Source organism: Aquarana catesbeiana, linkage group LG09, assembly GCF_042186555.1.
Source record: "Aquarana catesbeiana isolate 2022-GZ linkage group LG09, ASM4218655v1, whole genome shotgun sequence".
In the NCBI taxonomy this organism is placed as follows: Eukaryota; Metazoa; Chordata; class Amphibia; order Anura; family Ranidae; genus Aquarana; species Aquarana catesbeiana.
In genome coordinates, this window is record NC_133332.1 from 182,268,682 (window position 1) to 182,291,551 (window position 22,870).

The following is a 22,870-nucleotide window of genomic DNA, read 5'->3' on the forward strand; positions in this document are numbered from 1 at the left end:
CACACAACCCCACTCCACATAGGTAAAGACTTGCAGAGCTGTGCTGTGAATAGACCAGCTCTCTGCTAATCCATTTATAGCACCCGCCCACACACACACTATACTTAGTGAGTCCTCAATCTATCCAGCCCTGCGCACAACTGCATCTCTTCTCTCTCCAAGCTGAAATAACATGCACTGCATTGATGCATTCACACATATCTCACAGTAACCATAATATAAAACAAAGTTTAGGAATTTTCCTTTATCCCATGGTTTTGCAAATCTATTTACACTACAAACTGTATGATTGGTCCAAGGTCTGTGACCACAACAAAACTGAAGCCAAAGAATCCGTATAATAGCCTGGGACTAGCGAGAGTTAGGCTGGATTCACACCTATGCATTTTTAGTGCTTTTTGCATTTTGCAGATTTGCACTACAGAACGTTTTCCATAGGAAACCATGTTAAATGGACTGTAGTGCAAATCTGCAAAATGCAAAAAGCACTAAAACTGCATAGATGGGAATCCAGCCTTAGCAAGGGGCCTCCAAAATGGTCTCATGGCAGATTCCTTTCAATCCACTCTCTCTTTCTCACTTGATATTTGTTTTACTATGTGCAGCTGTCAAAGGCAGGACTGGAAGGAATCAAACACACATTGGTAGCGCGATCTTCTCTGCTCACAATGCAAAAGCATAATGAATTTAATAAGAGGAAGGATTTGGATAGGAGGATTTGTTTCATCTCTGTGTATCATCTGAGGCTGTTCACGTCACTGGGCACAGTATATCTGAGGGTTTACATCCACTTTAATTAAAAATGCATTTGTACTTAGTTTTCTTAGTCCCCTTAAAAATACCACAAAAACCTGTTTATCCTGCCAATGAAGCTTCATGTGATGGGGTGACAACGGTGCTGCACTCCTCCTAAATTTACAGAGTTGCCACCCTCGTGTAGGCTATGCCAGCTTCCACTACAAAAGGTTGAAAAGATGTTGAAGGGGGTGGCTATCAGCATTGTCAATGTTAATTCTCAAATGTGCAGCTTGCCAATCAGCACTCGGCCACACCTAGCCCTGCCCACTGCTCTATGAACTGGCAGCACTGTCGCTGTTGCGCAAACCCTCTAACTGTAGGCGGCAGTCTCTGCGAGGGGGGAGCACATGAAACACAATTACTGTAAGGAAGAATTTGGCATACTGTGGGAAAGTAAAGGACATGTGCGCATCACAGGATGCATATGTGTGACTTTTTGAGACTGTCATACAGGAGCCTTTAGGTGTAGTTTAACTGCAAAGTAACAAAACAGTATCAATGGCCAACTCAGCCAAACACAAAGGGTGCTTTATCATCAAGTGTGATAAGAATATGGCAGGTGTATACGTTTTGTACACATAAATGCGCCATGAGAATCCTGTCATATAATTTCATACAAGAAAAACATTGTCATAACAGAATTAGAAGATGTGTGATAAAAATTAGTAGGACAACTGGCACTGATCAGTTACATTGGTGGATTTAATATTAGATTTCAGTATTTCTACAGCATTAGCATGTACGCGCTCTTGACCAGAGCTGACATAATTTCAGTAAAACAAGGTATTTTATATGAATTAACTTATGAATACTACAATCACACTTCTTTAAGCCATAAAAATCTTTTGCCGTCTTTGTATAATAGTACAACAAATGGGACATTTATCAAGAGCTTCAGCACAATCTGAGCACACAACAAGGTGGCCACAGGGAATGAACACCATAGACACAGGCTTGTCCATACACACTTTGCAGATTTTTTCCTCCTCTAGCTTCCTGAGCTTTTCTTCAATGCTGTTCTCTGTAACGTAGAAAAAAAAAATATATCAATATTATTGAATAGGGTCAAAAAAAATAGACTACTGTAATACAGTATAAGGACAAACTATTTAGGTGACAGATATATATACATGTGTAATTATTACTAGAACAATAAGAACCAGTGTTGGCTAATAAATTTTATTTTTTTTAATTATTTTTTCATTTTTATTCTTAACTTTTCAATTTTTTTCAACATACATTATATAATCGCATTTACATAATTTCTCCTAACCTTTGCATCAATTTTTCCTCATCTCCTTATATTCTGGACGCATGTCCACATGATAGCACTTAAAATGGCATATATCCCATACCTCTTTCAAATCACATACAATTCTCATTTATATTTCATAGCACATATTATATATTTACAATTTAAAATAACTATTCTACTTAAATATGTATTCTTATTTTTATCACTATGATCTCTTATTAACTTGTATATTAGGCTTTTACTTGTGTTTTTTAAATATGCTCTGCCGGCAGCCCTTAATGTGATTACACACCCAGGTGAAGCCAATTCCATGGCATGCCCAGGGTAATTACATCTTCTATTTAAACTGGCTGCTAACGTCAGAGTATCAGCAGACGAAGGAGGTGTGCCAAAGCCTCCGAAACGTGTTCTGATTGGCTATCACAACGGTGGGCGGTTCCCCAGTGTGACAGCTCCAAATACCTTCACGCCGAACAACCCAGCTGGCGTCCCTCCGAGATTCCATGAGGCTTCAGCTCTCCGCTGACACCAGGTGATCGTGGCTCCACAATTCCAGGACACAGCAGTGGTTTCTGCCTGACAGGGTTAGCACCCCACCAAACGAGCACTATGTGAGAGCGTATTAATTTGCCACACTACTTGTCATATATTTACAATAAAAGCTCTTTTATGCTGCAAAATACTGTCCTGGCGCGTTTCCCCTTTTTTTCTACTTTCTCCTAAACATGTATTTCAATATATTAGCCACCTGGTCTTACTAGACAACTTTCTTAGTACTTTATAAGCATTTGAAAACCTATCAGCGTTAGATAACCAAACTGCTCATTTCTCTTATTTCCATCTCAGCTGCCAATTGAGACAGATGCGGGCCATTTCTTGAAGAACAGTTCTTTACAGTTGACAAAACTTTGGTTTTGTGATAAACTTCATCAGGCAATTTTCAGCTGAAATAGTAACATGTAGGCCTATCAGTAACTACACCAGTTAAAGAAATCATATGGGAACCCCAGTGGATAGAGAAACCTCAAATATCAACATAACATTAAATAAACTCTTTTGCTGGGTTAAAAAAAAAATTAAAACAAAAGCAAGTCCTGCAAGATACACCTTTTACTTTACTTTTTTCTTTTGCAGAGCAATGGCCTCTTCATAACTAACACTGCTGGTTGCCTGGAACTCTGCTGTGCCCAATGGTTCCTCCCACCACCTATGTCACTGAATGGACCAGTAGTGATGTAGGGTTCGGCATAAGAAACCACGGCACTAAATGCAAGTATCCAACACTCTGGAAGTGTTGAAAGTATAGATTTCTCAGGCAAACCATTGTTTTTGAACAGAATGAAAATTGGAAAAACAGATCATGGGCCAGGAAAATATAAACCCCCTTATTTTGTAGGTCCCACTTTCTGATGTTAAGCTCAGCTACAGGGTCAATTTAAGAAAGAACCTATTAAAGAAAAAGACCTCCAAAGAGGGGTTGGGGGGAATGTAGAACAGAAAAAGAAGCTAAGACATAAGCTCCCCATAAACCCATAGATTTGATTTGTTCAGCCTGTAGCATGGATGTATAAATCTCCTGCTGCAGCTACTGTATTCTGACAGCAAATGCCGCCTGAATACCTGAATACTGCCTCCATCTGACTGTATGCATGTGCTGTTAGGTCGACAATTTTTGGAATGCAATGGGTAACGTGGCTTACCTAAACATTTTTCAGGTATTGTGCTGAAAGTAACAAACTATATACACAAAAATACAAGGATGTTTACTACAGCAATAATAAGAGGTAAAGTGAGGGAAAATGCAAATATATGTTATTTTTTATTTCATTATAAAAACCATGGTGACTATATTTACAACCGTTTTTGAATGTAAACTTCATCAACTTAAAAAATATAAATACTTAAAAGGATTACAGCTAGTTGTTTAAATTAGCTTAATTTCATTGTAGATGAATACAATACGTCACATCTCATGTTTATTTCCTGCCTACTACTGCTTTAGTAAACATCCGTACTTGAAGAAATGGTAGTTAGGTTACACTACAAAATGCATCACCCAAGTGGAAAACAAAGTTTTATTTATCTTGTCTACATTATCCATGCTTCTTTTATTATCACCAACCTAAGGAGGTTTAGAAATCCATGCACCGTTAGGCTTCATGCACACGAGACACCGATGCAAACTCTGCTGAACACATGTTTTTAAAAGCTGAAACCGGCGTTTAGAAACGCCCGTTTTGCCACGTTTGCATGCCGCGTTTAATTGCGTTTGCATCTAGAAGCGTTTAGTTAACCACTTGCCGACCGCCGCACGACTATATACGTCGGCAGAATGGCACGGGCAGGCAAAAGGACTTACATGTACGTCCTTGCCTGCCCGCGGGTGGGGGGTCCGATCGGACCCCCCCCCGGTGCCTGCGGCGGTCGGCAAATGTCCCCCGGCGATCGGAGGTGAGGGGGAGGCCATCCATTCGTGGCCCCCCCCTCGCGATCGCTCCCAGCCAATGGGATCATTTCCCTGCCTCTGTATTGTACACAGAGGCAGAGGAAATGATGTCATCTCTCCTCGGCTCGGTATTTTCCGTTCCGGGCCGAGGAGAGAAGACTGAAATGTGAGTGCACAACACACACACACACAGTAGAACATGCCAGGCACACAAATCACCCCGATCCCCCCCCCGATCGCCCCCCGATCCCCCCCCAATCACCCCCCCCCCCCCTGTCACAAACTGACACCAGCAGGTTTTTTTTTTTTTTTTTTTTTTTTTTTCTGATTACTGTATTGGTGTCAGTTTGTGACAGTTAGTGTCAGGGCAGTGAGTGTTAGGCCCCCTGTAGGTCTAGGGTACCCCCCTAACCCCCCCTAATAAAGTTTTAACCCCTTGATCACCCCCCGTCACCAGTGTCGCTAAGCGATCATTTTTCTGATCGCTGTATTAGTGTCGCTGGTGACGCTAGTTAGTGAGGTAAATATTTAGGTTCGCCGTCAGCGTTTTATAGCGACAGGGACCCCCATATACTACCTAATAAATGTTTTAACCCCTTGATTGCCCCCTAGTTAACCCTTTCACCACTGATCACTGTATAACCGTTACGTGTGACGCTGGTTAGTTTGTTTATTTTTTATAGTGTCAGGGCACCCGCCGTTTATTACCGAATAAAGATTTAGCCCCCTGATCGCCCGGCGGTGATATGCGTCGCCCCAGGCAGCGTCAGATTAGCGCCAGTACCGCTAACACCCACACACGCAGCATACGCCTCCCTTAGTGGTATAGTATCTGTACGGATCAATATCTGATCCGATCAGATCTATACTAGCGTCCCCAGCAGTTTAGGGTTCCCAAAAACACAGTGTTAGCGGGATCAGCCCAGATACCTGCTAGCACCTGCGTTTTGCCCCTCCGCCCGGCTCGGCCCAGCCCACCCAAGTGCAGTATCGATCGATCACGGTCACTTACAAAACACTAAACGCATAACTGCAGCGTTCGCAGAGTCAGGCCTGATCCCTGCGATCGCTAACAGTTTTTTTGGTAGCGTTTTGGTGAACTGGCAAGCACCAGCCCCAGGCAGCGTCAGGTTAGTGCCAGTAGCGCTAACACCCACGCACGCAGCATACACCTCCCTTAGTGGTATAGTATCTGTACGGATCAATATCTGATCCGATCAGATCTATACTAGCATCCCCAGCAGTTTAGGGTTCCCAAAAACGCAGTGTTAGTGGGATCAGCCCAGATACCTGCTAGCACCTGCGTTTTGTCCCTCCGCCCAGCCCACCCAAGTGCAGTATCGATCGATCACTGTCACTTACAAAACACTAAACGCATAACTGCAGCGTTCGCAGAGTCAGGCCTGATCCCTGCGATCGTTAACAGTTTTTTTGGTAGCGTTTTGGTGAACTGGCAAGCGCCAGCGGCCTAGTACACCCCGGTCGTAGTCAAACCAGCACTGCAGTAACACTTGGTGACGTGGCGAGTCCCATAAGTGCAGTTCAAGCTGGTGAGGTGGCAAGCACAAGTAGTGTCCCGCTGCCACCAAGAAGACAAACACAGGCCCGTCGTGCCCATAGTGCCCTTCCTGCTGCATTCGCCAATCCTAATTGGGAACCCACCACTTCTGCAGCGCCCATACTTCCCCCATTCACATCCCCAACCAAATGCAGTCGGCTGCATGAGAGGCATTTTTATGTCCTCCCGAGTACCCCTACCCAGCGAACCCCCCAAAAAAGATGTCGTGTCTGCAGTAAGCGCGGATATAGGCGTGACACCCGCTATTATTGTCCCTCCTGTCCTGACAATCCTGGTCTTTGCATTGGTGAATGTTTTGAACGCTACCATTCACTAGCTGAGTATTAGCGTAGGGTACAGCATTGCACAGACTAGGACACACTTTCACAGGGTCTCCCAAGATGCCATCGCATTTTGAGAGACCCGAACCTGGAACCGGTTACAGTTACAAAAGGTACAGTTACAAAAAAAGTGTAAAAAAAAAAAACACAAACAAAAATATAAAATAAAAAATAATAGTTGTCGTTTTATTGTTCTCTCTCTATTCTCTCTATTGTTCTGCTCTTTTTTACTGTATTCTATTCTGCAATGTTTTATTGTTATTATGTTTTATCATGTTTGCTTTTCAGGTATGCAGTTTTTTATACTTTACCGTTTACTGTGCTTTATTGTTAGCCATATTTTTGTCTTCAGGTACAGCATTCACGACTTTGAGTGGTTATACCAGAATGATGCTTGCAGGTTTAGGTATCATCTTGGTATCATTCTTTTCAGCCAGCGGTCGGCTTTCATGTAAAAGCAATCCTAGCGGCTAATTAGCCTCTAGACTGCTTTTACAAGCAGAGAGAATGCCCCCCCCCCCCCCCCCCCCATCGTCTTCCGTGTTTTTCTCTGGCTCTCCTGTCTCAACAGGGAACCTGAGAATGCAGCCGGTGATTCAGCCAGCTGACCATAGAGCTGATCAGAGACGAGAGTGGCTCCAAACATCTCTATGGCCTAAGAAACCGGAAGCTACGAGCATTTTATGACTTAGATTTCGCCGGATGTAAATAGCGCCATTGGGAAATTGGGGAAGCATTTTATCACACCGATCTTGGTGTGGTCAGATGCTTTGAGGGCAGAGGAGAAATCTAGGGTCTAATAGACCCCAATTTTTTCAAAAAAGAGTACCTGTCACTACCTATTGCTATCATAGGGGATATTTACATTCCCTGAGATAACAGTAAAAATGATTAAAAAAAAAAAAAAATGAAAGGAACAGTTTTAAAATAAGATAAAAAAGCAAAAAAATAATAAAAAAAAAAAAAAAAAAAAAAAAAAAAGCACCCCTGTCCCCCCTGCCCTCGCGCTAAGGCGAACGCAAGCGTCGGTCTGGCGTCAAATGTAAACAGCAATTGCACCATGCATGTGAGGTATCACCGCGACGGTCAGATCGAGGGCAGTAATTTTAGCAGTAGACCTCCTCTGTAAATCTAAAGTGGTAACCTGTAAAGGCTTTTAAAGGCTTTTAAAAATGTATTTATTTTGTTGCCACTGCACGTTTGTGCGCAATTGTAAAGCATGTCATGTTTGGTATCCATGTACTCGGCCTAAGATCATCTTTTTTATTTCATCAAACATTTGGGCAATATAGTGTGTTTTAGTGCATTAAAATGTAAAAAAGTGTGTTTTTTCCCCAAAAAATGCGTTTGAAAAATCGCTGCGCAAATACTGTGTGAAAAAAAAAAATTAAACACCCACCATTTTAATCTGTAGGGCATTTGCTTTAAAAAAATATATAATGTGTGGGGGTTCAAAGTAATTTTCTTGCAAAAAAAAATAATTTTTTCATGTAATCAAAAAGTGTCAGAAAGGGCTTTGTCTTCAAGTGGTTAGAAGAGTGGGTGATGTGTGACATAAGCTTCTAAATGTTGTGCATAAAATGCCAGGACAGTTCAAACCCCCCCCCAAATGACCCCATTTTGGAAAGTAGACACCCCAAGCTATTTGCTGAGAGGCATGTCGAGTCCATGGAATATTTTATATTGTGACACAAGTTGCGGGAAAGAGACAAATTTTTTTTTTTTTTTTTTTTTTTTTGCACAAAGTTGTCACTAAATGATATATTGCTCAAACATGCCATGGGAATATGTGAAATTACACCCCAAAATACATTCTGTTGCTTCTCCTGAGTACGGGGATACCACATGTGTGGGACTTTTTGGGAGCCTAGCCGCGTATGGGACCCCGAAAACCAAGCACCGCCTTCAGGCTTTCTAAGGGCGTAAATTTTTGATTTCACTCTTCACTGCCTATCACAGTCTCGGAGGCCATGGAATGCCCAGGTGGCACAAACCCCCCCCCAAATGACCCCATTTTGGAAAGTAGACACCCCAAGCTATTTGATGAGAGGTATAGTGAGTATTTTGCAGACCTCACTTTTTGTCACAAAGTTTTGAAAATTAAAAAAAGAAAAAAAAAATTTTTTTTTTTGTCTTTCTTCATTTTCAAAAACAAATGAGAGCTGCAAAATACTCACCATGCCTCTCAGCAAATAGCTTGGGGTGTCTACTTTCCAAAATGGGGTCATTTGGGGGGGGTTTGTGCCACCTGGGCATTCCATGACCTCCGAAACTGTGATAGGCAGTGAAGAGTGAAATCAAAAATGTACACCCTTAGAAATCCTGAAGGCGGTGATTGGTTTTCGGGGTCCCGTACGCGGCTAGGCTCCTAAAAAGTCCCACACATGTGGTATCCCCATACTCAGGAGAAGCAGCAGAATGTATTTTGGGGTGCAATTCCACATATGCCCATGACCTGTGTGAGCAATATATCATTTAGTGACAACTTTGTGCAAAAAAAAAAAAAAATAAAAAATAAATTGTCACATTCCCGCAACTTGTGTCAAAATATAAAATATTCCATGGACTCAACATGCCTCTCAGCAAATAGCTTGGGGTGTCTACTTTCCAAAATGGGGTCATTTGGGGGGGGGTTGTGCCATCTGGGCATTTTATGGCCTTCAAAACTGTGATAGGTAGTGAGGAGTAAAATCAAAAATGTACGCCCTTAGAAATCCTGAAGGCAGTGATTGGTTTTCGGGGCCCCGTATGCGGCTAGGCTCCCAAAAAGTCCCACACATGTGGTATCCCCATACTCAGGAGAAGCAGCTAAATGTATTTTGGGGTGCAATTCCACATATGCCCATGGCCTGTGTGAGCAATATATCATTTAGTGACAACTTTTTGTAATTTTTTTTTTTTTTTTTTTTTTTTGTCATTATTCAATCACTTGGGACAAAAAAAATGAATATTCAATGGGCTCAACATGCCTCTCAGCAATTTCCTTGGGGTGTCTACTTTCCAAAATGGGGTCATTTGTGGGGGTTTTGTACTGCCCTGCCATTTTAGCACCTCAAGAAACGACATAGGCAGTCATAAATTAAAGGCTGTGTAAATTCCAGAAAATGTACCCTAGATTGTAGGCGCTATAACTTTTGCGCAAACCAATAAATATACACTTATTGACATTTTTTTTACCAAAGACATGTGGCCAAATACATTTTGGCCTAAATGTATGACTAAAATTGAGTTTATTGGATTTTTTTTAGAACAAAAAGTAGAAAATATCATTTTTTTTCAAAATTTTCGGTCTTTTTCCGTGTATAGCGCAAAAAATAAAAACGGCAGAGGTGATCAAATACCATCAAAAGAAACTCTATTTGTGGGAAGAAAAGGACGCAAATTTTGTTTGGTTACAGCATTGCATGACCGCGCAATTAGCAGTTAAAGCGACGCAGTGCCAATTTGTAAAAAGTGCTCTGGTCAGGAAGGGGGTAAATCCTTCCGGGGCTGAAGTGGTTAAGATAACAAAGACCCTCCCCAAGCTCAGAAAGCATGATAAAATTTCTGCCATTTTGATCAGAGTGAGCAGCAGCAGCAGAGAGAGCAGTTGTATACTTGCATTTGCCTCTCTTTCTGTGGTTTTTTTTTTTTTTGGAAATGTATCCCATATTGAACATATTGCAGAGCAGAGAATGACATTTTGTGACCTGACTTTGGGGCCCATATCTCGGGGCCACTTAGGGCTAGGAACCCCAACTTTGGATATGTTGTAGTGCAAATTTGGGGTTCCTAGCACCAAGTGGCCCCGAGATATGGGGCCTCAAATTCTGGTTGCAAAATGTCATTCTCTGCTGCAGAAAAGTGCTTGACATTTTGCGATGGGACTTTGGGGCCCCGTATCTCGGGGCCACTTGGTGCTAGGAACCCAAACTTTGGATATGTTGTAGTGCAAATTTGGGGTTCCTAGCACCAAGTGGCCCCGAGATACGGGGACCCCAAATTCGGGTCACAAAATGTCATTCTCTGCTGCAGTTTACCATCATATTTCTGTGTTTTCTGGTCCAAAAAATAGGGTTCCTTTAAAAACACTTATAAACGCAAACGCGGCTAAACGCGGTACCAGAGTTTAGCCGCATTTGGCGTCTGAAACGTGGCAAACTTTTGCGTTTGAACCCATTTTTTTGCTTCTGGAAAAACGAGGTTAAACACAACTGCCTAAAAACGAGACTGTGTACATGGACACATAGGATAACATTGAATGAGTTCAGGGGCAGTTGAAAAAAGTGTCCAACTGCCTCTGAACGCGCGTTTAACAACGTCTCGTGTGCATGAGGCCTTAAGTACCCTATTATGAGTCTTAAAGTAGTTGTAAAGGCAGAACGTTTCTTATCTTAACCATTTAAGGACCAGGCCTATTTTTTACACTTGGTGTTTACAAGTTAAATCATTTTTTTTTTGCTAGGAAATTACTTAGAATACCCAAACATTATATATATTTTTTTTCAGACACCCTAGAGAATAAAATGGCAGTCGTTGCAATACTTTATGCCACTCTGTATTTGCACAGCGGTCTTACAAAAGCAACTTTTTATGGAATAAGTACACTTTTTTAAATTAAAAAAATAAGAAAACAGTAAAGTTAGCCCAATTTTTTTATATTGTGAAAGATAACGTTACGCCGAGTAAATTGATACCCAAAAGTGCGCCGCTTGTGGAATGGCGACAAACTTTGACACTTAAAAATCTCCATAGACGACGTTTTAAGATTTCTACAGGTTACCAGTATTGAGTTACAGAGACGGTCTTTTGAGAGAATTATTGCTCTCGCTCTAACAATCATGGCGATATCTCACTGTGGTTTTAACACCGTTTACATATGCGGGCGTGACTTGCAGATGCGTTCGATTCTGCGTGCGAGCACGCGGGGACGGGGCGCTTTAAAAAAAAAAATTATATTCATTTATTTTACTTTATATTTTTTATTTTTACGCTGTCCCTTTAACAAAAAAAGTTTTTGATTCACTTTTATTCCTATTACAAGGAATGTAAACATCCTTGTAATAGAAAAAAGCATGACAGGACCTCTTTAATGTGGGACCTGGGGTCAAAAAGACCTCAGAACTCACATTTGCACTAAAATGCAATAAAATAAATAAATAAATAAAAGTGTTTTTTTTTTCTTTTTCCCCAATAAAACGATCCGGTAAGCGATGGAGACGACCGGGACGCGGCGGGAGGGGGGCACCTTTCCCGCCGCCGATAAAAGTGATTTTGCAGCGGAGACCACTTTTATCTTAAAGCGGACCGCCCGCTGTTGAAGAAAGTACCCGGGTTATGGCAGCTATCTGCTACCATAACCCTAGTATTTAACTCCAAAATACCGACTTATAACGACAGCGGGCAGTCCGAAAGTGGTTAATATGCATTAAGATAAAAAGCCATCTGTGTGCAGCAGCCCCCCTAATACCTGAGCTCCATCTCTATCTACGAGTGCCTTGGCCATCCTCAACTCTCCCTCCTGATTGGCTGAGACACAGCAGTGGCCTCACTGGCTCCTGCTGCTGTCAAACCCAGTTAGCCAACCAGGAGATAGATGGTGGGGCCGAACCGCAGCTCCTTGTCCGAATAGATACACGGAGCTGCAGCTCAGCTCGGGTGCCCCCATAGCAAGCTGCTTGCTGTGGGGGCACTCGACAAGAGGGAGGGGCCAGGAGCTCCAACCAGGGACCCGAGAAGAGGAGGATTGGGGCTGCTCTGTTCAAAACCACTGCACAGAGCAGGTAAGTATAACATGTTTGTTATTTTAAATAGATAAAAAAGGAAACTTTACAATCACTATAAGTCAGGAGAGCAAAAGAAAAAAAGTGTCTTAGTCACCAATAGTAAGCAGCCAACTTTTTTGTCTAATAACACGACAAAAAAAAAAAAAAAAGATGGCATTTATCCAGAAGAAGATATTTTTCTTTTTAGACAATTTTGATACATAAAGCACAACATGTCATTAAAAAATATAAGTTACGTAACATTTTGTGTTAAAGTAATATTAAAGGCTTTTTTTTTTTTTTTTTTAATAAACATGTTATACTTGCCTGCTCTGTGCAATAGTTTACTTGTGCAGTGCCATTCTAAATGTGCCCATGATTTTATCACCTTTGTGAGTAACACGCTTTTTTAACTTTATTAAAGTCTCTGCAAATCTACACTTAGTAGGCGCTTGTGTTCTCTTCCAGTATGGGGGCACTCATGCATGCCCACTCCCAAGCCCTGTTCTGTGTGTTCATACCCTACTCTCTCACCAATGGTTCCTGCCGCTGTATCGGAACTTATGAAGAGAGAGAGCCTCAGCTCTCATGTACATTGCTGGATTGGGCTTAGGTGTATGCATTTAGAGGAGCTGCAGTGGATCATAATGCATAGAATGCAGGAAGGTAAAAAAAAAAACTTCTGCCTTTACAACCACAGGCATTTAACCTGTATCGTTAATAAGAGACTACAATGTTTGTTCAGTGAACATATGTTCTAATTTACTATTGTATTGTTTAACTATTTGTTATGATTTTCAAAATGTTTACATGCTTCCTGTTTAATATTTTATTCTATGAATGAATGCAAAGCTTCCTCTAATTGGCTCAGAGATCGTGAAATTGTCTGCCCGCATGTCCACCTCAGTCAGTCAGAGAAAGCTTTCAGATCCTAGGCCTCAAGACAACTTAACCACTTGCTTACTGGGCACTTAAACCCCCCTCCTGTCCAGACCAATTTTCAGCTTTTAGCGCTGTTGCACTTTGAATGACAATTGCGCGGTCATACAACACTGTACCCAAATGAAATTTTTATCATTTCTTTCCCACAAATAGAGCTTTCTTTTGATGGTATTCGATCACCTCTGCGGTTTTTAGTTTTTGTTAAAAAAATTGAAAAAGACAGAATTTAAAAAAAAAAAAAAAAATTATTGTTTTTTATATTTTGTTATAAAATTTTGCAAACAGGTAATTTTTCTCCTTCGTTGATGTACGCTGATGAGGCAGCACTGATGGGCACTGATGGGTGGCAGTGATGGGCACTGATTGATGGCAGCACTGCTAGGTGGCACTGATTGGCACCACTGGTGGGCATTGATAGGTGGCACTTGTGGGCATTGAAAGGTGGCACTTGTGGGCATTGATAGGTGGCACTGCTGGGCACTGGCAGGTGGCAATGACAGATGGCACTTTCAAGCACAGATGAGGCATATGTGCTCCCTTCCTCTTCGGGACCGATGTCCCTTTGACATAAGCCGGTGATCGGCTTTTTTTTCCTCCTCACGCTATTAGCGTGAGGAGAAAACGAAACCGATCACGAGCTTTTGTTTACATCATGTGATCAGCTATCATTGGCTGACAGCTGATCACATGGTAAGGGGCCGGGACCGGCCCTTTACTCGGATCTGTGATCATCCGGGTCTCTGTGACTCGGTGATCACAGCGCGCACACCACGTGCCCTGTGTGCACAGGGGAGGACGTCCCATGATGGCCTCCCGGAAATTGAGGTCCACGCTGTAGCCGTCATTCGGCTATGGCCCGGACCTCAAGTGGTTAAATCTATGCAGCACAACAAAGGGTCCCCCACAAGAAGAGAGTGGCCAAGTCAAGCTTGCCTCACAGAGGGAATAGGAATGAGGAAGGCAATTTTGTAAGCAAGTGTTAACAAAGGAATACCTTTGATAGATTCAAAAGGTGGTTTTTGAAGAGCTGATCGAACCTCAGGTTGATATCCCACAGGGTCACCAATGGAGGCACAAGTGGAACTAGGTGAGCTACTTCCTGTACAGAGGCCTTTACCAAAGAATGAAGACAAGCAGTCATTGGAAGAGAACTGCTCGAGCCAACATCTGACCACTGACAGTACTCAAGACCAAATGTTGATCCAGTCAGACTGGAGAATGGTCAGGATGTGTCTACTGGAGTATTTCCTGTGATTAAAGTTTCTTGCCTCTTAATATGAGAAGTACACATTCCATATGCCAATGTTTCTCAACTCCAGTCCTCAAGTACTCCCAACAGGTCATGTTTTCAAGATTTCACTCAGAAATGGCTATGGCAATTACTAAGGCAGTGAAAATGATCACATCACCAGTGCAAAATAAGGGAAAGCCTGAATACATGACCTGTTGAGGGCACTTGAGGACTGGAGTTCAGAAACATTGCCAAGTGCGATGGCAGACCTTGTGAAAGGTGAATTTCATAGCTTTGAAGAGCATAGAGACAACAGAGTCTGATATCCCCCTATTCTTTAGAGCCTGGGCTTCAACAGCAATGCCTTCAAAATCAGCAATTGTGAAACAGAGTGGTAAACTAGTGCTTGGAACAAAACAGTTGGACCCACAGAAAGTCTGTAAGGAGCCTGATGAGGTCTAAGTACAACATCCACCTGGGCCAGTTTGGGGCAATTAGTATAATATGAATACCCTTCTTCCTGCTTCTGTGGAGCAGGCGAGAAAGAAGTGTCAGCAGAGGAAAGACATAGATGGCTAAACTGATTCCTATAAATCACCAGAGCAACCACTGTAAAGGCTAGATCATCCCTGGACCTAAAGACAATCTTGCTTAGCTTGTTGCTGAATCTGCAAAACAGGAGGTCCTTGTCTGGCATTCCATATCTGTGGCAAAGGTCCTGAAACACTACCGGATGCAGAAACTATTCCTTCGAGTCCAGATGCTGTAGAATGAGGAAGTCCTTCTTCCAATTATTCTGTCTAAAATATGTAAGGTGAACAGAGTTGGAACATGAAATTCTACCCAAGGCAGGATCAGAATGGCTTTTGGTGAGACATGAGACTTCACGTTCCTCCCTGATGATATACGATATGATATTGATATATGCCACAGCTGTGTGTGTCTGACTAAACCTGGAATAGATGACAGTCTAGAGGTCCAGCACTTAAGTGACAACCAAATCGCTTGAAGCTTCAGAATGTGGACTCAGGAAAAGTTTTCTCTGGGTGACTAATTCCATTGCAGCAACAGCATGTCCAGGACTCCTACCCAGCCTGTCAGGCTGGTACCTGTCATAAGACTCTTCTAGACCAATGGAAAGAAGAATTTCCCCAACTCCAGCACTGGATTAGGGAGCCACCAGGCAAGAGACAACCTGGTCCTAGGTGACAAGCACATTGGTAGGTTCAGAGACTGCAACTCCTTGTCCTATGCAGCCAGAATGCTGAGTTGCAATAGTCTGGAGTAGGATTGAGCGTACAGGACTGCCTTAAAAAAGGCCACCATTAAACCCAGCTCTCCTATGCAAAATCAGAGAGTTGGATTGCCCCCTGGACTGCAGAGTATGAAAAGGGATTTGTCCTGTGGAAAAAACTCTGGACTGAGAAGTATCTAGAAGGAGCTTCTTCCAGCATTGACTGAAGGTTCAAGATCCAACTGACTTGTAGTGTCTGAACAGTCTTTTAGACATTGACCATCTGGGTCTGAGCAGAGATTTCTCTCAGTGGGAAATAATGTAGATATCCTTTAATGAGAATGCCCTTTGAATGCAGCAGAACAAGCACAGGGGTTAGCACCTTGAAGAATACTTGAGGTGCAGTGGACAGATCAAAGGGAAGGGTAACACAATAAACTGGTAGCATTGATAAGATAAAAAGATGGGAAGCAATGGCTGACCAGGTGCATTCCATGCAGAATTTCTGCAATTGAAGCAAGGCATTGGGCTCTGAGTGCCTTTAGATTTAGAATGAGCCATATGCCCCCTTTTATTTTGGAAAAAAACTGAACAGGTTTAAGTAGAAACCTTGAAACCTTTCCTTTTCTTGAACAATGGCAATGTCTTCTTAAGAGAGAAGCTGTGACAGCACACTGGTGAGGTCTTTTAATCTTTGAAGAACAGTTGGCAGGATTGACGTCGTGAAGCTCAGCAGAGGATTTCACATATTTTTCCCACGCATCCAAAAAACTTTTGGTACAGGTGGATGTAAAGGCTAACAGACCCCCACCCACATTTAGGAAGTGAAGTGGACTTGCTTGCAAGTTTGGAAGGCTTTCAGGGTCCAAGTCTTGCAATGGAACTGAGCATTTAACTTGGAGGTCTGTGAGAAATAAAAGGAACTGGCTTCAGAGTTAGGACATTTTCCAGCTCAAGTCTCACGGTGGGAAAAAAGGGTACTCTTTCCACCACTGACACCCTTGATAAAGTTGCCCAGAAAAGCGCAAAGATAGAGATGGTCTCTGTCAAAGGGTATTCACAGTAAATATTTTTTGCCGACCAACATTTTAGCCAGAGTGCTACAAATATGCACAGACAGGAGACTCATTCTGGTAATGAATGTATGATATCCACAAACCTGTGAACACAGCAGTGTAGGGCGACAGGTCTGAGTTCTAATTGTTTAAAAACAGGAAGGTTAGATAGGATTGACTCAGGTGCATTAGTCACATTATTGGTCCAAACCCCAAGGTTGACAGGTTGCAAAGCAGGGCCTGTCAGGGAGAACAAGGCCTTGGATAGTGTTCCAATCTCTTGTCTACCTGGTCCTTAAACACTGGAATGTCCTCAACAGGAAAGGACAATGTTTTCTTTAGGCAAGAAACACATATTAAATAGGATATTGCTCAGCAAAATATCCTGTAGACCAGTAACCTTAAAGGAGTTGTAAAGGCGGAAGGTTTTTCATCTTAATGCATTCTGTGCATTAAGACAAAAAAAATTCTGTGTGCCTCAGCCCCCCTCAAACTTACCTGAGCCCCATCTCTATCCATGAATGTCTCTGCCGTCTGAGACTCTTCCTCCTCATTGATTGAGATACAGCAGCAGCACCATTGGCTCCTGCTGCTGTCAAAGTCAGTCAATCTGGAGAGGGAGGGGGTGGGGAAGGGCCACAGCTCTGTGTCTCAATAGACACAGGGAGCTGTGACTCAGCTCGCGTGCCCCCATAGCAAGCTGTTTGCTGTAGGGGCACTCAACAGGAGGGAGGGGCCAGGAGCACAGAAGAGGGACCCGAGAAGAGGAGGATCGGGGCTGCTCTGTGCAAATCCACTGCAACAGAGCAGCTAAGTATAACATGTTTGTTATTTTTATTGAAAAAAAAAACTAGAGACTTTACAATCACTTTAAAAAGAGGATGCAGTAAACAGGATTCATTGAGCGTCACAACTGAGGTCATATCTGGAAGAGAAGGTGTAGAATTATGCTTCAGGCCAATGTCGGACCCAGCGAAATTGGTCACATAACAGACAGTCTTTGCCCTATCAGTGGACATACTCCCAAAGGAGTCCTAAGGGGCAGGATTATGCCATCAGGGGGTATCAGGATCCTGAACCTGTAAAGCACTCTGTAGCTAACACACACAGAACAATAAGTGCCTTGAGGGTGCTACAAGTGAAGCCCAGCAGCCAAAAGTAACAAACAAGCAGGCCCTGCATCTTCATCATGGCAAAGTCCAGGTACAGCCTCCAAGGAAGCACCTCAGCTGATCCATAAAATATCAAAATAAGCTCTCATGGTGCTGCAGCAAATAAGAATTCTAAATAGAAAAATGAATATTCTAATTAAAAAAAGCCAAGCAAAATAGGAAAGGGTCCATTTTGCTAGGACACTAGCAAAACACTGTAGCATCCTAGGATCTATAGGATATATACTAGCTGATCAACCCTTTTTTTTTGTTGATAGAGTCCAATTCTCCTGTAGTAATACTCAGTTTTGTGTTATCTTAAAGCCTAGTACACACAATGAGATTGTTTTTCTTTTTTCATGCTAGTCTCTATATTGAAAATGAATAGGTCACTAAAGTACGAAAATTCTCGCACAACAAAATTAAAGATCGAAAGTAATGTATTTTAATTGTATTTTTGGACAAAAACTGTATTGATTAAACGAAAATTGCATGATCGCTTTGAAAGCAGTACTTCTGGAACAATATTCTGATCATCTGTATAGGGCTTAAGGAGTCCATTAAGCCCTCCAAGTTTTTATCTTGGACTACAAGACAATTTGTTCTTTGGAGACGAGGTGAGGGGAATGGAGCTAGTAATTTAGCAAAAATCAACTAGACAGGGGTGACGCTATTTTTTTTGCAAATTATGCCTACAAAATACAGTGAGCTGCCAGTCCACACGGTAGTTTAGGAGCCGAGTGCTTTTTTGGCAGAACAACAGGTGTAAACACAGTGTTTAAAGAGATAAAGTCTGGGGAAATGTGTATGTATTACAAAGTTATAGTACATTTTTTTTGTGGGGGGGGGAGTGGGGGTTGCCTTCACATGCACAGACAATGTACAGAGTTTTCAGTTAAATTTTAGATATATACATTAAACAGTAGCCTGTTGTAAATAATCTTACCAATATGTATATATATATATATTTTTAATCCCATGTATGATTTGTATATGTATATGTTCAAGTGGGCAGCCATATTGGTTTAATATATACACAGACTCAGCTTTGCAGGGCTACATAATAGCTGAACTTTACTTCTCTTTCTCACAATCCAAGTTTATGAACCAGCTGGCTCAATGAAAATATGCTTCATGTGTAGTGGATTTCTCAGCTCAACAGTTGTTTAGCAGGAAGCAGTGATAGCATTAAATACCTGAAAACTCCATCTAGTTGCTAACCTACAAATGCTTACATTTAATAACAAAATTTTAAACAGCAAGCATGTAAAATTGTGCACATCAAAAAAAAAAAAAAAAAAATCGCTAAAGTGGTTAACAGCCATGTGCTCACTGAAAATACACTATTGTTTTTTATTTAGTTACAATGACAAGTGCATAAACTAATCACAAAGATCTTCAGTTCTGAAATGCTCCTGAAACCCCTGCATATACAAGTATTTTTGGATTCCCATTCTTTCGGTAAAGTAACCCAGTTTTGTAACAGTGCATCATGTGAATACAAAGAAAAGATCCCATGTAGTACCCAGAAAATCAATTCCATGAAATTCCTTTCCCCTTACCAATGTCTCTGGGTGTCACACTCCCATTTTCAGTCTGAGAATTTAATAAATCAGATACCAAAACCTCCAATAATGTGTAATTTGTTCTTGTGTTTTTTAATTTCTTTAGCATGAGTTTCTTAATTTCTTCAACTTGAAATCCCATTTGCTGGGCACTAACCACCAAAGGGTTCTTCAATAATTCACTGTCTAGGGAGAGATGCATTTGCGTTAATTGACAGACCCACAGATGCAAAAAAAGCCATGCAACACCACAACCACAGAGAATTGATTCTGTATCAATGCAGGATAGCTCAGAAACATATCTTTCTACTGTTTGGAATTTCTCAATTGGGTTATGTTAGTTCAATTTCAGCCAAAAACAGAATGCCATTTCTCTGACTGTTAGTACAATTTAGGCTTAATGTACACGGGACGTTTTACAATTCTCCCCTGAACGATTTAACTTGACAGATAGTAACCGATGTTTAAAAATATCCATTTTGCCAAGTTTACATGCGCGTTTGCATTTAGAAGCGTTTTTTTTTTTTTTAAATAGTTAAAAATTAAACCACCTGAAAACGAAATGTGGCTAAATGAGAGTTACCGCGTTTACAAGCTGTTACAGGAGTTTGGCGTTTCAAATGCCTCTGAACATTCGTTCTGAATGCATTTTTTTGCTTTCCAAAAAAATGCTTCTAAACTCAACTGCCTAGAAACGACCCTGTGTACATGTACTGATAAGATAATAGAGGAGAGTTCAGGGGCAGCTGAAAAAAATGTGCAACTGTTCCTAAACATCCGTTTACCAGCAACAGTGTACATGAAGCCTAAACCTGCACTGCAGGCAGATAAAAAAATAAAATAAAAGGCACTATAATATATAATGCAATTAAATATTCCTATAAAAATTGAATATTTTTGCAAGCAACATAAATGTACCCCAAACATTTATGTCAGCCTCTGTCATACCCTGGGAGCCAATGGGGCTCTGTGCATGCACATGTGCTGACAGGACGAGAGAAAAGAGTGGATGATGAATTAGTATTGCTGCCCCTTCCTTGTACAATCAGTAACAGGGAAGTGACAAAACTGTAGAATGTAGCAACACCCTCCAGGTTGTGCTGTCTGATAGAGGTATATAAATCACAAAAGTGGTTAGATAGAAACACAGTTAATATTTATATATGTTTGCCTACAGTTTAGCTTTTTAACCACTTCAGCCCCGGAAGGATTTACCCCCTTCCTGACCAGAGCACTTTTTGCGATTCTGCACTGCATCGCTTTAACTGACAATTGCGTGCTCATCCAACGTTGCACCCAAACAAAATTTTTCCCCCACAAATAGAGCTTTCTTTTGGTAGCATTTGATCACCTCTGCGGTTTTTATTTTTTGCGCTATAAACAAAAAAAAGCGTCAATTTTGAAAAAAAAAAAGCTATATTTTGAAATTTTTGCTATAATAAATATTTCCCAAAAAACTAAATTTTTCCTCAGTTTAGGCAGATATGTATTCTTCTACAAATTTTTGGTAAAAAAAAATTGCAATAAGCGTATATAGATTGGTTTGCGCAAAAGTTATAGCGTCTACAAAATGGGGGATAGTTTTATGGCATTTTTATCATTATTTTTTTTTTTTATGTAATGGCGGCAATCTGTGATTTTTATCATGACTGCGACATTATGGCGGACACATCGGACAATTTGGACACTATTTTGACGCCCACAATGCCACTTCTTAAAGGGGACGTACCTGTACGCCCATTTGCTCAGCCGTGCCATTGTGCCGACGTATATCATCGTGCGCTGGTCGGCATGTGGTTAAAATGGTAAAATAAATATGGTACAAACAGTACAAGAAAAATATGCATACAGGGAGAGAGGAAGGAATGCATGCAAGGCAGGAGATAAAATGCAGAAAAAGAAAAGGTCTGCTTCGGACATTCAGATAAAAAGATCCTTAGGGAATGATAAACTTTTTAGAAAAAAAAAAAAAAAAGAGACCCTGGTGATGAACAGCAAATATTTTAAAGCTTCTCTATTACACAGCTAGATGACATGGCGTTTCTAAAATACAGTAATTAAAATGCAATATTCCCAACGTACACATTCCTGTATTTATAAATGGGTGCTGAAGCGACCACCGGCTAGAACTGTGTGTAGCCAGAGAAAGTAATGTCACCAGCACACCAGGATCTCCAAAAATGGGTCCAAAGCTTTAATCAGCGATCACATCATTACAGCAGAAAGCAAAGTTTGGGAGCCACGCAGGACCCCTTCATCAGGCATCGACTCATTTTTGGGGATCCTGGTGAGCTGGTGACATTACTTTCTCTAAAATATAGTAGACAGCATCCCAGGTAGGATATATTCAGATTTTACTCTTGCAGGATTGCCAACCTGGCAAGATATGAGATTTATCAATGACAAATTTCAAGGTGTAAGCACAGGATACAAATGGAGATTGCCAGCATATCTTTTCACAGAGGCAACACATGAGCTGCAAATCAGGGTGCCATATACATTTTACTTTCATATTATTCATTCAGAAGACAATGAGGTTACCTCCATTTCTCACTTTAAATGACTACCCCCAGCCAACCCCCCCCCCACTTTAAAATAGGGTGGGGAAGGGTTAGGGGTCCTAAGTATTCAAACCCTTTGCTGTGACACTCATATATTTAACTCAGGTGCTGTCCATGTCTTCTGATCATCCTTGAGATGGTTCTACACATTCATTTGAGTCCAGCTGTGTTTGATTATACTGATTGGACTTGATTAGGAAAGCCACACACCTGTCTATACAAGACCTCACAGCTCACAGTGCATGTCAGAGCAAATGAGAATCATGAGGTCAAAAGGAACTGCCTGAAGAGCTCAGAGACAGAATCTGGCCAAGGTTACAAAAAAAATTTTCTGCTGCACTTAAGGTTCCTAAGAGCACAGTGGCCTCCATAATCCTTAAATGGAAGACGTTTGGGACGACCATAACCCTTCCTAGAGCTGGCCATCGGGCCAAACTGAGCTATCGGGGGAGAAGAGCCTTGGTGAGAGAGGTAAAGAAGAACCCAAAGATCACTGTGGCCGAGCTCCAGGGAGGCAGTCGGGAGATGGGAGAAAATTGTAGAAATTCAACTATCACTGCAGCCCTCTACCAGTCGGGACTTTATGGCAGAGAGGCTCAACGGAAGCCTCTCCTCAGTGCAAGACACATGAAAGCCCACATGGAGTTTGCTAAAAAACACCTGAAGGACTCCAAGATGATGAGAAATAAGATTCTCTGATCTGATGAGACCAAGATAGAACTTTTTGGCCTTAATTCTAAGCGGTATGTGTGGAGAAAACCAGGCACTGCTCATCACCTGTCCAATACAGTCCCAACAGTGAAGCTTGGTGGTGACAGCATAATGCTGTGTGGGTGTTTTTCAGCTGAAGGGACAGGACGACTGGTTGCAATCGAGGGAAAGATGAATGCGGCCAAGTACAGGGATATCCTGGACGAAAACCTTCTCCAGAGTGCGCAGGACCTCAGACTGGGCCGAAGGTTTACCTTCCAACAAGACAATGACCACAC

At 41.7% G+C, this 22,870-nt stretch overlaps 1 protein-coding gene across 8 annotated transcripts in view; it reads right to left on the bottom strand.

The window, feature by feature from the left end:
- Positions 1 to 1,482: 1,482 nt before the first annotated feature.
- Positions 1,483 to 22,870, bottom strand: part of XIAP (X-linked inhibitor of apoptosis) — an 86,676-nt gene continuing 65,288 nt past the window's right edge. For 5 of the 8 annotated variants that reach the window (XM_073599430.1, XM_073599429.1, XM_073599425.1 and 2 more), the window contains exons 6-7: positions 19,318 to 19,506; positions 1,483 to 1,819 (exon numbers count right to left, since the gene is read on the bottom strand). In XM_073599430.1, coding sequence (XP_073455531.1) covers positions 1,626 to 1,819; positions 19,318 to 19,506 — 383 coding nt within the window. In that variant the 3' untranslated portion in view covers positions 1,483 to 1,625. Of the gene's footprint in view, positions 1,820 to 19,317; positions 19,507 to 22,870 lie in introns of those variants that run through there. The other 3 variants (XM_073599426.1, XM_073599431.1, XM_073599432.1) reach the window with 3 other exon arrangements.